At 41.4% G+C, this 13,706-nt stretch overlaps 1 protein-coding gene across 1 annotated transcript in view; it reads right to left on the bottom strand.

Annotated features, from left to right (window-relative positions):
• Positions 1–13,706, bottom strand: part of TTC12 (tetratricopeptide repeat domain 12) — a 1,640,087-nt gene that overhangs the window by 1,577,782 nt on the left and 48,599 nt on the right. Inside the window, exon 2 of the mRNA XM_044081062.1 lies at positions 3,349–3,527. Within this exon, the coding sequence (XP_043936997.1) occupies positions 3,349–3,527 (179 nt within the window). The remainder of the gene's footprint in view (positions 1–3,348; positions 3,528–13,706) is intronic.

Below are 13,706 nucleotides of genomic sequence, written 5' to 3'. Positions count from 1 at the left end.
GAGGGAAGGACTTTCCGAATTATGTAACCCTTGGATATGATCGACTGTACCCATCTGTCTTGAGTGAGGGAATGCCAGGCTTCTGGGTACAGTGATAATCTTCCCGACTGCCTCCAAGGAGGGACAGCCGGGCAACACCTCAGGGATGCTGAAAGGGCTTGTCAGAGAGGCTCCCTGTTTCCCTGGTTCTTGGACCCCCTCTGCCTCTAGAGCGTCTGTTGTTGTTACCCCTCTGCCTCTAGGGGTAAACTGACCACGTGAATCCGCGTGACTCCTTGGGATTGGAACCACATCTTCCCACCCTTCTGTCCTTTGGGATAAGGCCTAGAAGGGGTGGAAAACGGACTCCAACAGCAGAAAGAGTCTTGCCGTCCTGCTCGCACCTGGTCAAGGTTTCCTTCACCTGAGGGCCAAACAAAGCTGACCCATCAAAGGGAGAATTTGTGAAGAAAGGGATCCAAAATCACAGCATCCAGGCTTGGCGTCTAAGAGCCACACCTGTGCCTGCGGCTCTACCTCCATCCGCAGCATAAGATATTAGCCGCATGGAGGAGTTTGCAATGGAATTGAGGGTTCCTAACTCTGAAGCAATTTTTTCTTGAGCCCCTGCAGCTGTAGGATCCTGAACTACTTCTCCCAGCTCCTTTAGGATATCTCTCTGGAGTCTGGTGAAGTGACATAGGTAATTCAGCAACGCATAGCAAAGGTCGCTGAGGAAAACATCTACCTATCCATGGTCCTAGAGTCCTTATTAGGAGGATGCACGGAAGGATCTGCAAGTTCCTTTTGGTGGCAGCCACCACCATGGCATCAGCGGGACACCCTTAGTAAGGAATTGTTTGTCACTCGGGGCAGTGATGAATTTTGAAGGCCTCCTAGGGACTGGCTCTACAGAGTCAGGAGCTGCCGTGCAATAACCTGCATAAGGGGGAGAAAGGCGGAGACACCCAGGAGGTGGAGGGCCGAGATCGGTATACTGACTCATCCTCAGAGGGATTGTTGGTGGGCCAGTTTCCCCTCTGTTTCAGAAGTTCTAGGATGTCTGAGAAGGAGACATCCTCAGAGGGGATCTAGGGATCCCTCTGACTCATCAAAGTCAGTATCCGAAGTGACAGACAGTCTACATGCTTCCTCTTACAAGTCCTCTTCCTAGGAGGATCTCCCGAAACATCAGGAGAATCCTCGGAAGAGGGGAAATCCCAATGGGGAAACCTGAGGCGGAGGATCTCTGGGTCCTGTAGCAAGAGAAGTGGCAGAGATGTCAACAGGTACTATAGAGGGAGGAGCTACGGGAACAGACTGCTGACTGATACCAGTGGCCAGTACACTCTTCATCACCTCGAATGCTCCCTCCCAGGCAGGTCCGAGAGAACCCGCTCTGAAGAGCTAGGAACTCCAGGGACCACAAGTCTCCGAGGCAGATGTCGGAGCCGAGCTCACCAAGGCCGAGGCTCCAAGGGGGACAAGGGTCCGATGCCACTCACCCCTCGGAGGAGACCATGGAAGCCCGACCACGAATCCCTCTAAGGAAGGTCTCAAGAGGAGATAAGAGTAGAGGCTGAAGGAACAGAAGGGGTATCCGCCTCCAGCCGTAGCAGTAACCATTCCGAAGACTCCAACTCAAGCTCTGGGGTAGAGTTGAAGGAGGAACTGTAACGGGTGTGGACCAACAGTCGTCTGTTGAGACGGACTGTGTAACATTTGGGCCAGTACCTGTGACTTAAGTAATCTACTGACCACTCTCTCTAGGTCATGATCTGACAACCTGGGCGACCTTGAAGATCGGCTCCGATGGCTCCGTTCGATAGAAGAGGTGAAGCCCGAAAGTATCGGCTCCAAGGAAGGAGACCTCGACCTCTTCCTGGAATGAGCCTATAGATCCTGGCCGACAGGAAGCCGATATGTCGGCACCCGAGCCGATACAGCCACCAAACAAAGTAGTGTGTCGAACCGATCCGGGCCGACACCGATGCCTGTGCCACATGAGCCTGGGCCTTGGAAGATTTTGCTGATTTTGGTGGAGCCGGAGAGCCCTCCGGCAGAAAACCTAAGTATCAGCTTATCGTCTCTCCTGCAGGACTCTCTGGCTGAAGGAATGACAAATAGCACAGGAGTCCTGCAGGTGAAGAGGGCCCAGACAATACAGGCAAGAAGTGTGACCGTCTGTCAGAGACATCTTCTGACAGCGACCCTCTCCTTTGACATGGTGCTGAAAAACACACACACACACACCAGTCAAAATTAACTTAAATAAATACCAAAAGGTATTCTATAAAACCAACACACACACCCTAACAGGGGGGGGATGGGATAGGGAAAAGTTTGACTAACAAAATTAAGGAGATAGGGATTTCCTGTCAGAAAAACTACAAATTAAACTTAAAACTATCAATAAAAGGTTTTTTTAACTAAAAGGGGCTTAAATGTCACAAAAGTGAATAACTTACCAGGAGCTGGTAAAGCATCATGGGATATGGGGCTGCCTCCAGCTGGTAAAAGTGACTAACCCATCAAGCAAGAATGAAGGCGAGATTGACAACTTAACATCTAAATTTCTAACTACAGGGGAATTTAAAATCACTTTTTTCACATTTTTACATCATCTGGGAGATTCTGAGAATGCAACCAGGTAAACCTTGTCAAAACAGAACCAGTGGCCACAGCCCTGGAATAAATTTCAGCTGAGCCATACCGACACTGTAAACTATGAGTAGTGACATGCACGACTGAAGAAACTAAATCATTTAAAGCAGATTCTGCCTCACAAGAAGAAACTGCAGACAAAACATTCCTCAAACTTTCATAATTAGAATAACATATGTACACACACACACACACAATTTTATATATATATATATATATATATATATATATATATATATATATATATATATACACACACACACACATACACACAGTTGATATAAAAAGTGCACACACCCCTGTTAAAATGGCAGGTTTTTGTGATATAAAAAATGAGACCACAATAAATAATTTTAAAACTTTTCTGTTTGATATTTCCTCTTCTCCTGCAACTTTGGTGTTTTTTTAACATGTCGGCACTTGGCATTACCAGTACCAACATTTCAATAGGGAGCCATTCCCCCCTTCGTGTTTGCTTGCTTTTCACCTGTACCTCATCTAAGTTCTTCTCTGTGTTCCTCCCCTTCTTCAAAACTGTGATCACTTATATGCTTTCAGATGAACAACTCTACGGGTAATTTCATCCAAGATTAAATAATCTTAATAGCAGAAAATAGGTGTTACAGTAGTTATAGGACAACGATTTGCATTAATTTATCTGTTATTTGCTGTGGACCACATTAAGTGTGCAATAAACAGTCTTACCTGGTAAAGTGCTTTGCCTTGCAGTCCTACGTTAGTGTTTGTAAGAGTTCTGTTCACTTTAGTTCTAGTCCCTTCTACTTCATCATTATCATTAGTAGCTGATATTATTCTGTCTGCTTCATTCAAAGCTTCCTCTCGAATGACTGCATCATCTGAATTTAGTCTCTGAACAAGTTCAGCTAAATCAGAGGAAATATAACACTGAAATGTAGATTAACCACTCCAAGTTATACATTATTTTTGTTATATTAGAACAAAATAAAGCAGAGTTTTTACTACTTATTTTCAATGAAAGTGCACAACCAGGCTAACTTCACAGCTGCTGTGCATTTAATAAGTAATAATCTGACCCTTAAATCTGGCCAAAAAAAGAAAAGTATGACAACATTAAAACTAGAGGATAGTATAGTATGAGTCACTAGAGAGGATGTTGAGAATCTTATCTGGTCTTGTGCCATTGTTAAGGTATTTACTATAACAATAGATCTTCAAGATAAGCAAGGTACTTGCAACAATAAATCACAGCACTTGTGTTTACATCCCTACCTCATGTGATACTTATGAGCCCCTGCTTCTGATCACAATTTATCTAAAACAGTACCATATTCCCTTTGAGTCATCAAATCAAGTTTCATACTTGCTTAGATGCTGAGGTAGCTGGCACTAAAGTCCACTGTATATCCAAAGTGGTTACATTTTTTTCATTTGGTTGTTCAAGCCAGCATTCCTCACAGGGATAAGTGCCTGTGGTAAGCAAAAGGTATACTTAAATAATGCAAATCCAAAGTATATATGACCAGATTCCAAAAAATATATTGTACATGATAACCCAATACCCTGAGCCTGATAAACCTATTTGAAAAACAGGCAATTTCAAAAGAAGGACTCTGCAACCCTCACTGCATATTATGCCAATGAGGAACTAATCACTTTAAGTCCTTATGGGTGGTTCACTCACAATGCCTGATTTCAAAAGAATTAAAAACCTTGCTACTCCAAATTTTGGGAGAATATAAATTGGTGATGTACACCAAGGTAGGCATTGTGCACAACTGTTTAAACCATTATATGCAAAGCAACCACAGTAACCATAACGTTTAAGAGTGCTATTGTTCTAATACACGCAAGTTAGTGACATAATCATCAATCTCATACCATACAGTATAGCTCTCTGGGAGCAGCCCATAACTACTTTTCAGTTGATGAAAGTATTCAGCAGCAGTTAAGGTATACAAGTGTAGTATTTCTTTTTTGTTGTTGTACAATAGGGTGTATTTATATACCTGCTGCTCCACATTCTAGGCAGATCATGTCAACTTTTAGCAGATGCCAGGAAGTATACAGTGGGTTTCTAGCAACATGCATCAATAATTTGTGTAGAACACAGTAAGATAAAACTTTTCTCACCTGGTACTCCACAGTTTGGTAATACGTAACATTTGATACGCCTGACCTTACCATACAGAGAACTCCATGAAGTATGAGTACTGGAATTATCTTCCATGTGTGTATAAAATAAATGCATTCATGATGATTCACCAAGTAAAATTTCTTCTATGAACAATCCCACAAAGAAATATCACTTAAAGTCACTTTCAGTGAATCACAAAATAAGTATTTTTGGCAAAGGCCAAGCTACTCTTCCTTGTGCATGTGCAGCGAGGACCACACATCTGTCGGACTTAAATATACTAACTACACAGCTTTACAACAGTTGGGAAAAAGTGCAAAGTCAATGTCTGCTGAAAGTGGCTTTCAGCAATATACCTCTGTGAGACTGATTGTCAGATAAAATTACCTCTGAATAATCGTCATGTTCGGGAACACATTAAATGTCCCCAAGGTTACCTAGTAGGGCATGAGAGTCCACTGGGGCCTTAGCAGAGCAAACTGGAAACTTCTGTAAAAATGCCTTGATAGACATATTACTATAGTAATCAAGCTGAGATCAGAAAACTGTTGTATTTTGACAAATGGACTTGAAAGAGTTCTGATATCAAATATGTAATGGTTTTTCAATGTTGTGCTTTGTATTTATTCTTTTTCAGGTTCCTTATGCTGGTATGTCCTTAGAGACAAAAGATGGTGTCCATCTGTAAAATGACTATTTACTGCCAGAAGTAAATATTCTGTGATTATTTCAGCAATTCATGTTTGTGTTCACATCTCTGTAATGACTTTTTTCCTTCATTTAAGCTGCTGATCCTGGCCTGTCAATGGCCTCTAGCTATGCTCCTACGCACTCCATTCATAGGTTCATAGGTAGGTACTAGGCTATTAGCCCTAGGGCCTATACAAGCCTAGCCAAAAAGGTACCCTGGCTTTCGCCACCCAAGAAAATTATTTTCCTGTGCCCCTGTCAAGCAGAACCACAGAAGTGATCCCAGGGGTGAATTTCCTATTACCCATCCAATCATCAAGATTTTTCTTGAAGAGTGTTAATGAGGAGCTCTGTTTGACATAGATAGGTAGTCTGTTCCAGAGTATGGGAAGTCTCTGGGACAGGAATCTATCCCTCCAGCATGTTCTGTTTATTGTGGTGACAAGATTTAGGTCCCTAGAGCATGTAGCTCGGAGGGATTGGGATTTCTTTAAGTGGAGCATGTCCAACAGCTCTGGGTTTGACATAGCTTTGTATGTTAGGCAGAGATCGCCTCTGAGTAGGCAATATGCGACGGAGTAAAGCTGGAGTTTTTTGAGACGGTCTACGTAAGGCATCTGTTTGAGGCCAGTAATCCTCTTTGTGAGGTATTTTTGCGGCCTTTCCAGTTGTTGTAGATGTCTTGTGAGGTACATACCAAAAGGACCGTTGTACTCTATAATGGGTCTAATGAGTGATGAGTAGAGGGGAACAATGACCTCTTTTTTTCTGGATGAGAAACCTTTTGTGATGAGATGTGCCACGTAGAAGGATTTCCTGACCACTGTAGCGATGTGATTATCAAAGGAGAGACTACTGTCCACCTGTGTCCCAAGGTCTCTTATCACACTTTCAGTGTTAAGTAGACTACTACCTATATGGTAGTTCATGGGTACAGAGTTTTTACCAAAGCGGATGACAATGTACTTTTTGGCATTGAGCTTGAGACCATGTCTTTGACACCAGGCATCTGTCTCAGTGAGGCCCTTTTGTAGGATGTCCACATCATTAGGAGTTTCAATTATGGCTCCTAGTTTGCAGTCATCTGGGAATTTAGTTAGCCAAAGACCTTCTGTGTTAGCCTGTACTTCAGAGAAGTAGATACCAAACAGGAGAGGAGCCAGGACTGAACCCTGTGGTACTCCACTTGTCACTGGTCTGAAGTCTGATTTGGAGTCTGCTACTTTCACGGTGTGGGTTCTGTCAGTAAGCCAGTTGGCAACCCATATTGTGACATAGGGATTTATACCTAGTTTAGTGAGTTTATCTATAATTCCAGAGTGGGGGATGGTGTCAAACGCCTTGGCGAGATCTAGATAGGCTGTGTGAACCACCTTATCCTCATCTATGGCTTTGGTGACTACTTCAAAGAAGTCTATCAGGTTTAGGAGACATGATCTGCCTTTTACAATCCCAAACTGTGTGGGGTCTAGATTTTGGAGTTCTCCAATGTCTTTGTTTATGAGTTCCATGATGATATGTTCCATGGCCTTGCAGACGAGGCTCGTCAGGCTAATGGAGCGGTAGTTCCTGGGGTCTGTTGTGGCCCCCCATTTGTGGAGTGGGATAACTGTCGCGGTACACCATTCAATGGGCACAAAGCCTGAGGTGAGGCTATGATTGAACATGGTACTTAGGTGGGGTGCCAGTTCATTCTGTAGTTCATGTAGAAGGCAGCCTGGGATGTTGTCAGGTCCCATGGATGCTGTGTTCTTGGCTTTGGAGAGTGAGATTTTTACCTGTGCAGCTGTGATTACAGGAACTTTGCATTCTTCCGGTTTAAAGATGGGCCCTTTAGGGGGTGAGAGGGGGGTAAAGTTAGCACTAAACCTATCTGCCAGGATGTTGGCAATATCAGTTGGTTCTGTATATTTAGTGTCATTGTGCTGTAACTCAGAGCAGATCTGAGTGTTGCCATTGAGATTTTTGACATAGCTATAGAATGCTTTGTGGTTGCCTTTAGAATCAGTGGCAATTTTGTTTTCATAACTAGCTTTGGAGGATTTTATGAGAGATCTCAGCTTCTAACTGAGGCTGACCAGGGAGTTCCTCCAATCATGGGATTTTACTCTTTTTTTGCAACAGTTTCTTTCTTCTGTTGTAGAGTTTGTTTATGGCAGGGGACCACCAGATTGGCTTCCTTTTTTTGGAGGATAGCATCTTGGTTCTGTTAGGGATAGCACGATCCATGCACTCATGTAAGTGCTTATAAAGTGCATTTGTGTAGGATTCAGCAGTCGTACCTCTATTGTCCATCTGCATGGGTGTCGTGAAGTTTGCCACTTCTGTCTTAAGAAGCGTGAAGTTGGCTTTGGAGAAATTTTTTACAGTTGTTTTCCTAAGGGGGGTGGGAGCGGGATGTGGATGTCTAGGGTGATTAGCTTGTGGTCGGATCTGACCAACGAGGAGCTGACCTCTGGTGTGGAACACCGGTCACCCATGTTGGTGATGACCAGGTCTAGGATATTGCTGCCCCTGGTGGGGGTGTGGATACGTTTATCCAAGGCATTGGAATTAATGATTTCCAGAAAACATTGAAAAAAGAGTTGGCACATGAGTACTTTTCCCAGTTAATGGTAGGGTAGTTGAAATCATCCATTATTAGAGCGTTGGGTTGTACCTTAATATTTTCCAGTGTATCAAGAAAAGAGGATTGGGAATCCTGGGGCATGGTAGGGGGTCTGTAGCAAGCTACAATCTGGATTGCGGTTTTGCCCAGAGTTAGTGGAACTTGGATAATCTCGGATGCATTATGCTGAGCAAATAGCTTGGAGGTGTGGATATCCTTAATGAATATGGACACGCCTCCAACTTTAGTGTTTCGATCCGGGTTTGGTGGCCAAAAGGTGTGGTATGAATTATAGCCCGGTAATGCAGGGGTGCTCTCTGGAGCTTTGAACCAGGTCTCGGTCACTGCACAGATGTCAATGTTCTCCATTTTAAGGAGTGCCTCGAGTGAGTGCATTTTGAGGTTTAGACTTCTAGCATTGAGTAGCATTACCCTCAGATTTTGCTTGCTTGTACCTGTTACAGTGGTGAATTTGTCATTTAGACCTTGCCTAAAAAAGGCACTATAGGGGTGGCAAGAGCCTTTGCCAGTATCCAGAATCCCAAGGGCGACAGGTGCAGGCCATCTCTGGCAAAGCAGCGTGGTCTGCCGATCATGTCATCCCAGGCAGACAGATACTGGATTCCCTTAGAATGACACCAGAAGCTTAGCCAGTTGTTAAAGTCAATCATTTTGTCCTTGTACTGTGGTGTCATTCTGGGTGATGGCAGGATGCTACTCAGGGCTAGGGTCATACTGGCCTGGGCTACAAGATCGGAGAGCTCCTCCATGTCTCTTTTCATGTAGTTCAGGGAGGTATGTCTCAGGTCATTCACACCAACATGGACAATGACAGTGTCATATTTGTACTTGTTGTGGAGTGACCTGAGTGCGTGCATTATGTGGCGGATCCTGGCACCTGACAGTAAGGTTTTCCTTGTTTAGCCTGGTGAGTGGAACATCAGTGTCACCTATGACTAGAGTGTTGGGTATGTTATGCCTTATGGGCTGTAGTTGAGTAGCACACTGAGTATGTGGGCTATGTGTCATTTGGGTTGTGTTGGGGAGTGGAGGTTGCTTGCATTTCTGCTTTGGAGGTCTCTGTTGTTTGGGCAGATTTGTACCGAGAGCCTCTGCAAATGTAGGTGTGTGTTTTGTGCTTCTGTGTGTGTGGTTTGGTGGTGTAGGTTTTGAGGGACTATGTGATGAGTGTGGTGCGGTGCAAGTGTTTACCTTCTCCTCTTGACTGTCTAGGCCAGTCTTTGGTGAAGAGAGCTTTGCTTCCAGTTTGGCTATATAAGTGCATCTCTCACAGGTCATAGTGTTGGGTGGTAGGAGGAGAGGGTTGTCTATGTACATGAGGCAATTGCTGCATTGTCCCAAGATGCCCAGATTCATCAGGTAGACAGGAGAAAACACCGGGAGATGACCTTTAGACATGCCTGAATAGGTACTTATTTATTAAGTACTAAAAACTGTTTTCCTCTAGACAAGTGAGGAAAGTTGAGTAATTTGTAACTTATTTAGTGCTTACAATGAGTTCTGAACAAGTGCTGAGATCAAAGAAACATATTCCACCATTCACTCTCCCCAGGTACTTCAACTCATTGCTGGACTAGCCCAAGCACGTCCCTTATCAGCTGGGACCCTCAAAATCTCAGGAAATTGGCCTTATGATGTAAATCTTACAACCACGAAGCAAGCAAATTACAGGGAACTATGAATTTTGTTCCAGAAGCTATCATTCTGAGGCAGAAGTCTGTTATAATCCCTTCTTGAAGGAATTGTATCAGCGCATATGTCACGCCTCGAATGAACTGCTGAGCTGCAAGGCTGCTGATCTGCACCACTGGCTGCAAAGCAGCAGGTCTTCCCAAATCCTCTCCTAGACAGGATGGGACAGCTGGCCAGCAGTTTCTTCATCTTTCTCTCTGTGGCCAGCCCTAACAACAGACAAAATTAAGTGTTTTTCATGAAGTGTTATTTTTAAAGAAAGATGCCATGTTTTGCAAGTGCTCCTTTTCTTGTACTGCATTTAGAGGATGCATGAACTACAGCTACTAAAAACAAAAAAATGCACCCTGAAACACTCCATAATAATGTAGAACTTTTAAACATCACTTCAGAAAGAAAAAACTGGTACTGATGTATGCTCCAGTAGCATGAGGAAATGGGAGAAGGAAAGTTGAGGCAATTCACCCTTTAGGGTTCTACAGAATATGGCAAGATACTTATGACATGCAGATGAATGGGATATAATTATATTTAATCTTAAAGTGTAAGTTGACACTTTGGACAGTAGTAAACCAGTCATTTTATTCAGCCACTGCTTACAGTTATGAGTTGCAATTCATTATATTATATTAATTCACAAATATGTTAATCAGCCCATAATACGTACTACACTTATTTGTGGGGCAACTGTCATCATGCAGTTAATATTAACAGTAGCTGGAGTGGAGCCCAAGTCTTTCCAAGTCTGCAGTTAGTATTCATCATCTTCATGCTCATCACTTGGACACTGAAGCAGCTGTCTGTGGAGCAAGTTCTTTGGATATGCTGATATTCTACGCTATAAAACAAATTAAATTTCAGCAGATATTGGGACTTACTCAAATTTTGGTCTCTGCTACTCCTATTAGACTCCAGTTTGGTGAACAAGAATAGCAAAATCCCGATTGTGGTTTACTTGTGACAAATAGCTCAGTCTTAAATCCTATACTTGAAGACACTCCTTTCTGCTTGAAATGCAGCCTGTATTCTGGGACGTCGATATTGCACTTAATGACCTTTTTTAGCATTTAGTGCTACCCTTTGAGGCTCATGGATTGAATCAATTGGACAATTAGGTCTTCTCTTTGCTTGTACTTTGACTGCCCTTCTTGTTTGCTGGAGAAATTTCCTTTATTTATGCCGTTTGGTGACAGTGCCTCCACCCACAGCAACTGGCCAACCAACAAGGCCATCCATGAGACCGATTCGGCAAACTATTACCTTTATCCTGTCTGTGTTTTTTTCTTTCTTTGTTTTAAATTTGAGTTTAGTATAGTATGATTAATATAGAATTATTTCATCAATGCCTGGAACAGTATAGCCTACTACAAAGTATTAACATCTGCGCCTATTATCTTATAAGCCAGTTAAAGCATTTCTACCCAACTGTAAGTTTTAAATTATTTATTTGTTTATTTATTTATTTATTTATTTATTATTTATTGTAATATAATTTTATATTATTATTATTTATATTTATTATTATTATTATTATTCGTTTTGTCTGATATTTCATTCTATCAGGTTTTAGACTCTTTTTCTGTCTTACCACTATAATTCATAGCACTGACATTTCCTCAAATTATACCAGGCTGACATTTTAAGCACTTAGTGAATTTATTTTGTCTAATTATATACAACTTGTTTTCATGTTTTTCTGTTTGTACTGAAATTCTACCATGTTTTATATACTTGACGCATGAGCCATTACTTGTATTATTTACTTCTTAAGATGGGTTACATTATTATGTAAAAAGGAGATCAGGTAATGGCTCTTTGCCTTTTTTTCTCCAAGGATCCAAGGCTGCACAGATTTATCATATGCACCTGTCAAAATGTAACAAAACTCACGCTAGAGCAAGTAAATTTGCTTGAATCTAAAAGGAAACACACTAATAGTTATAACAGAAGAACACTGTAACTAAATCAATAAACATAAGACCATAAACAGTGACTAAGGAAAACTTAATACTGACAGACCAAAAAGAAACAAGCTCCATTCTAACTGGTGTGCACATCAAGTAAAGGACATGCTTTCAGCCTGAAGAAATAAAGCTTAACTGAAGACATATTTTAGACTACCCCAGCGATTCATTTACAGTTCGAGTGTGGGTCATACAGCTTACGCTAAAAAGGCCCTGCTCCCACAGTATGGTATTTTATGATTCAAAGTGTCTGTAATGAGGAAAGAACTCATTAAAGGCTAATATCCATGTCTCTGAATCACACTAATTACTATGAAGTGCAGATGAGCACTTCCTGTGGAAGGTATCTTTATTGATGGCCACATCATGGAAGAAGAGGCACCTGTAGATCTGTACTGCATGGGCTGGTGTCCTCGGATTACTGCAGTGCTCTTCCCACAGAGTTTTCAGATTCAGACCTTTGCAACATGGTACTAACTAGGGAACGGTATCCAGACATCTGCACACTGTGCTGCTTTTGCGTGGGTTGCAACAGCCTCTTATGAGACAGCATATCTTTAAAGTTCAAGTAATGGCATACTTGCCCAATAAAGACTCCCCACCCACCTTCAGGTTATTCTGAGCTGGTACCAGCCATTCTGCTCCCTGAAACTGGCCTCACAGGGCCTGCTAGTGGTTCAAAGGAAGTTTCCAATGATCAGGTGTTAAGCTGTCAGGAGCTGTATCTCTGGAATTTATTACCAGAGTGGCCAAAGGTACCCCCCCACCATGTTCAATGGCTTTAAGTTTAACTTTTGCTTGTAGTGGCTTAAAACTTGTTGATTTTTTTTTACTGACAGTATGCCACCTATTTCTATAACTTTTATTGTATTACATTTATTATAAAATTTCATATTCATTGTGTCTCATTTTAGCAATTATGTATTGTTGGTAGGTTTATTAATTAGTTGCTATGTTTTTTTTTTCAAATGGTACAGTGTTTTGTTTTAAGCACTTGTAAATAAAAGTTGCAACTGAAGCGGAACAATAACATATCCATATCCTACATGTGGGATTTAAGTTTGAAATATCCTAATCATGCTAATCATCCCTATATGCATAATCTAGCAGCTGAAATATTCAAAACTAACAGTAATATTAAAAAAAATGACAAGACTGCATAGTTTACCATCATTCAAGTACTTTCAGACATATAAAAGTCCCTCTCAGTATCACTATTCTGATACTGGAGGTATTCAAAATATTTTACTTTACAATGAAAAACAAAGACATCACAAGCCTGTATCCAATTTGAAAGTAAGACCTCTATAAAGTCCCGTCTTTGCAGAAGAAGGTAGCCAGGTTTACTTGCTATATATACACACACACACACACACACATACACAGACAATATATATATATATATATATATATATATATAGATTTTATATATATATATATATATATATATATATATATATATATATATATTATTTATTATTTATTTATTTTACATTTGTTGACCGGGCTAGTCTAGCTGGATATATCATTTTTCAGTAGAGGCCAGGAGTTAAGCTCCAGAGTTTAAGAAGAAGTACATTTGTGATATTACAAGAAAGTAAGGGTAACAATATGCAAAAAGTACACACAAATTGAGCAAAAAAATTACAAGCAGGTTATACAGTTACATACATATATACATTTTACATATATATATATATATTTTTAGGTTGAAAAGGAGAGTGAGTAAGATAAGAGGGGGTAGGGTTTCATGATGAAGGGATTTGTCTGATGGCATAGAGTGATTAGTCAGGATTAGTGCAGGGCACATCCATTGAGATTTGAGGTGGAGTTTAATTTCTTTTTGAAGAGAGATTTAGAGGAATAGTGGTAAAGTTCAGAGGGAGCAGGTTCAATGTTTTCCAACAGTGTTGGAAATCACCGGCTTTGTTGTTTGATTTATCAATATTTACAAGTAGTTTGTGCAGATCTT

This window comes from Protopterus annectens, chromosome 8.part0 (genome assembly GCF_019279795.1).
Source record: "Protopterus annectens isolate FY-2018-M chromosome 8.part0, PAN1.0, whole genome shotgun sequence".
Taxonomy (NCBI): domain Eukaryota; kingdom Metazoa; phylum Chordata; order Ceratodontiformes; family Protopteridae; genus Protopterus; species Protopterus annectens.
This window is presented reverse-complemented; position numbering and strand designations above follow the sequence as displayed.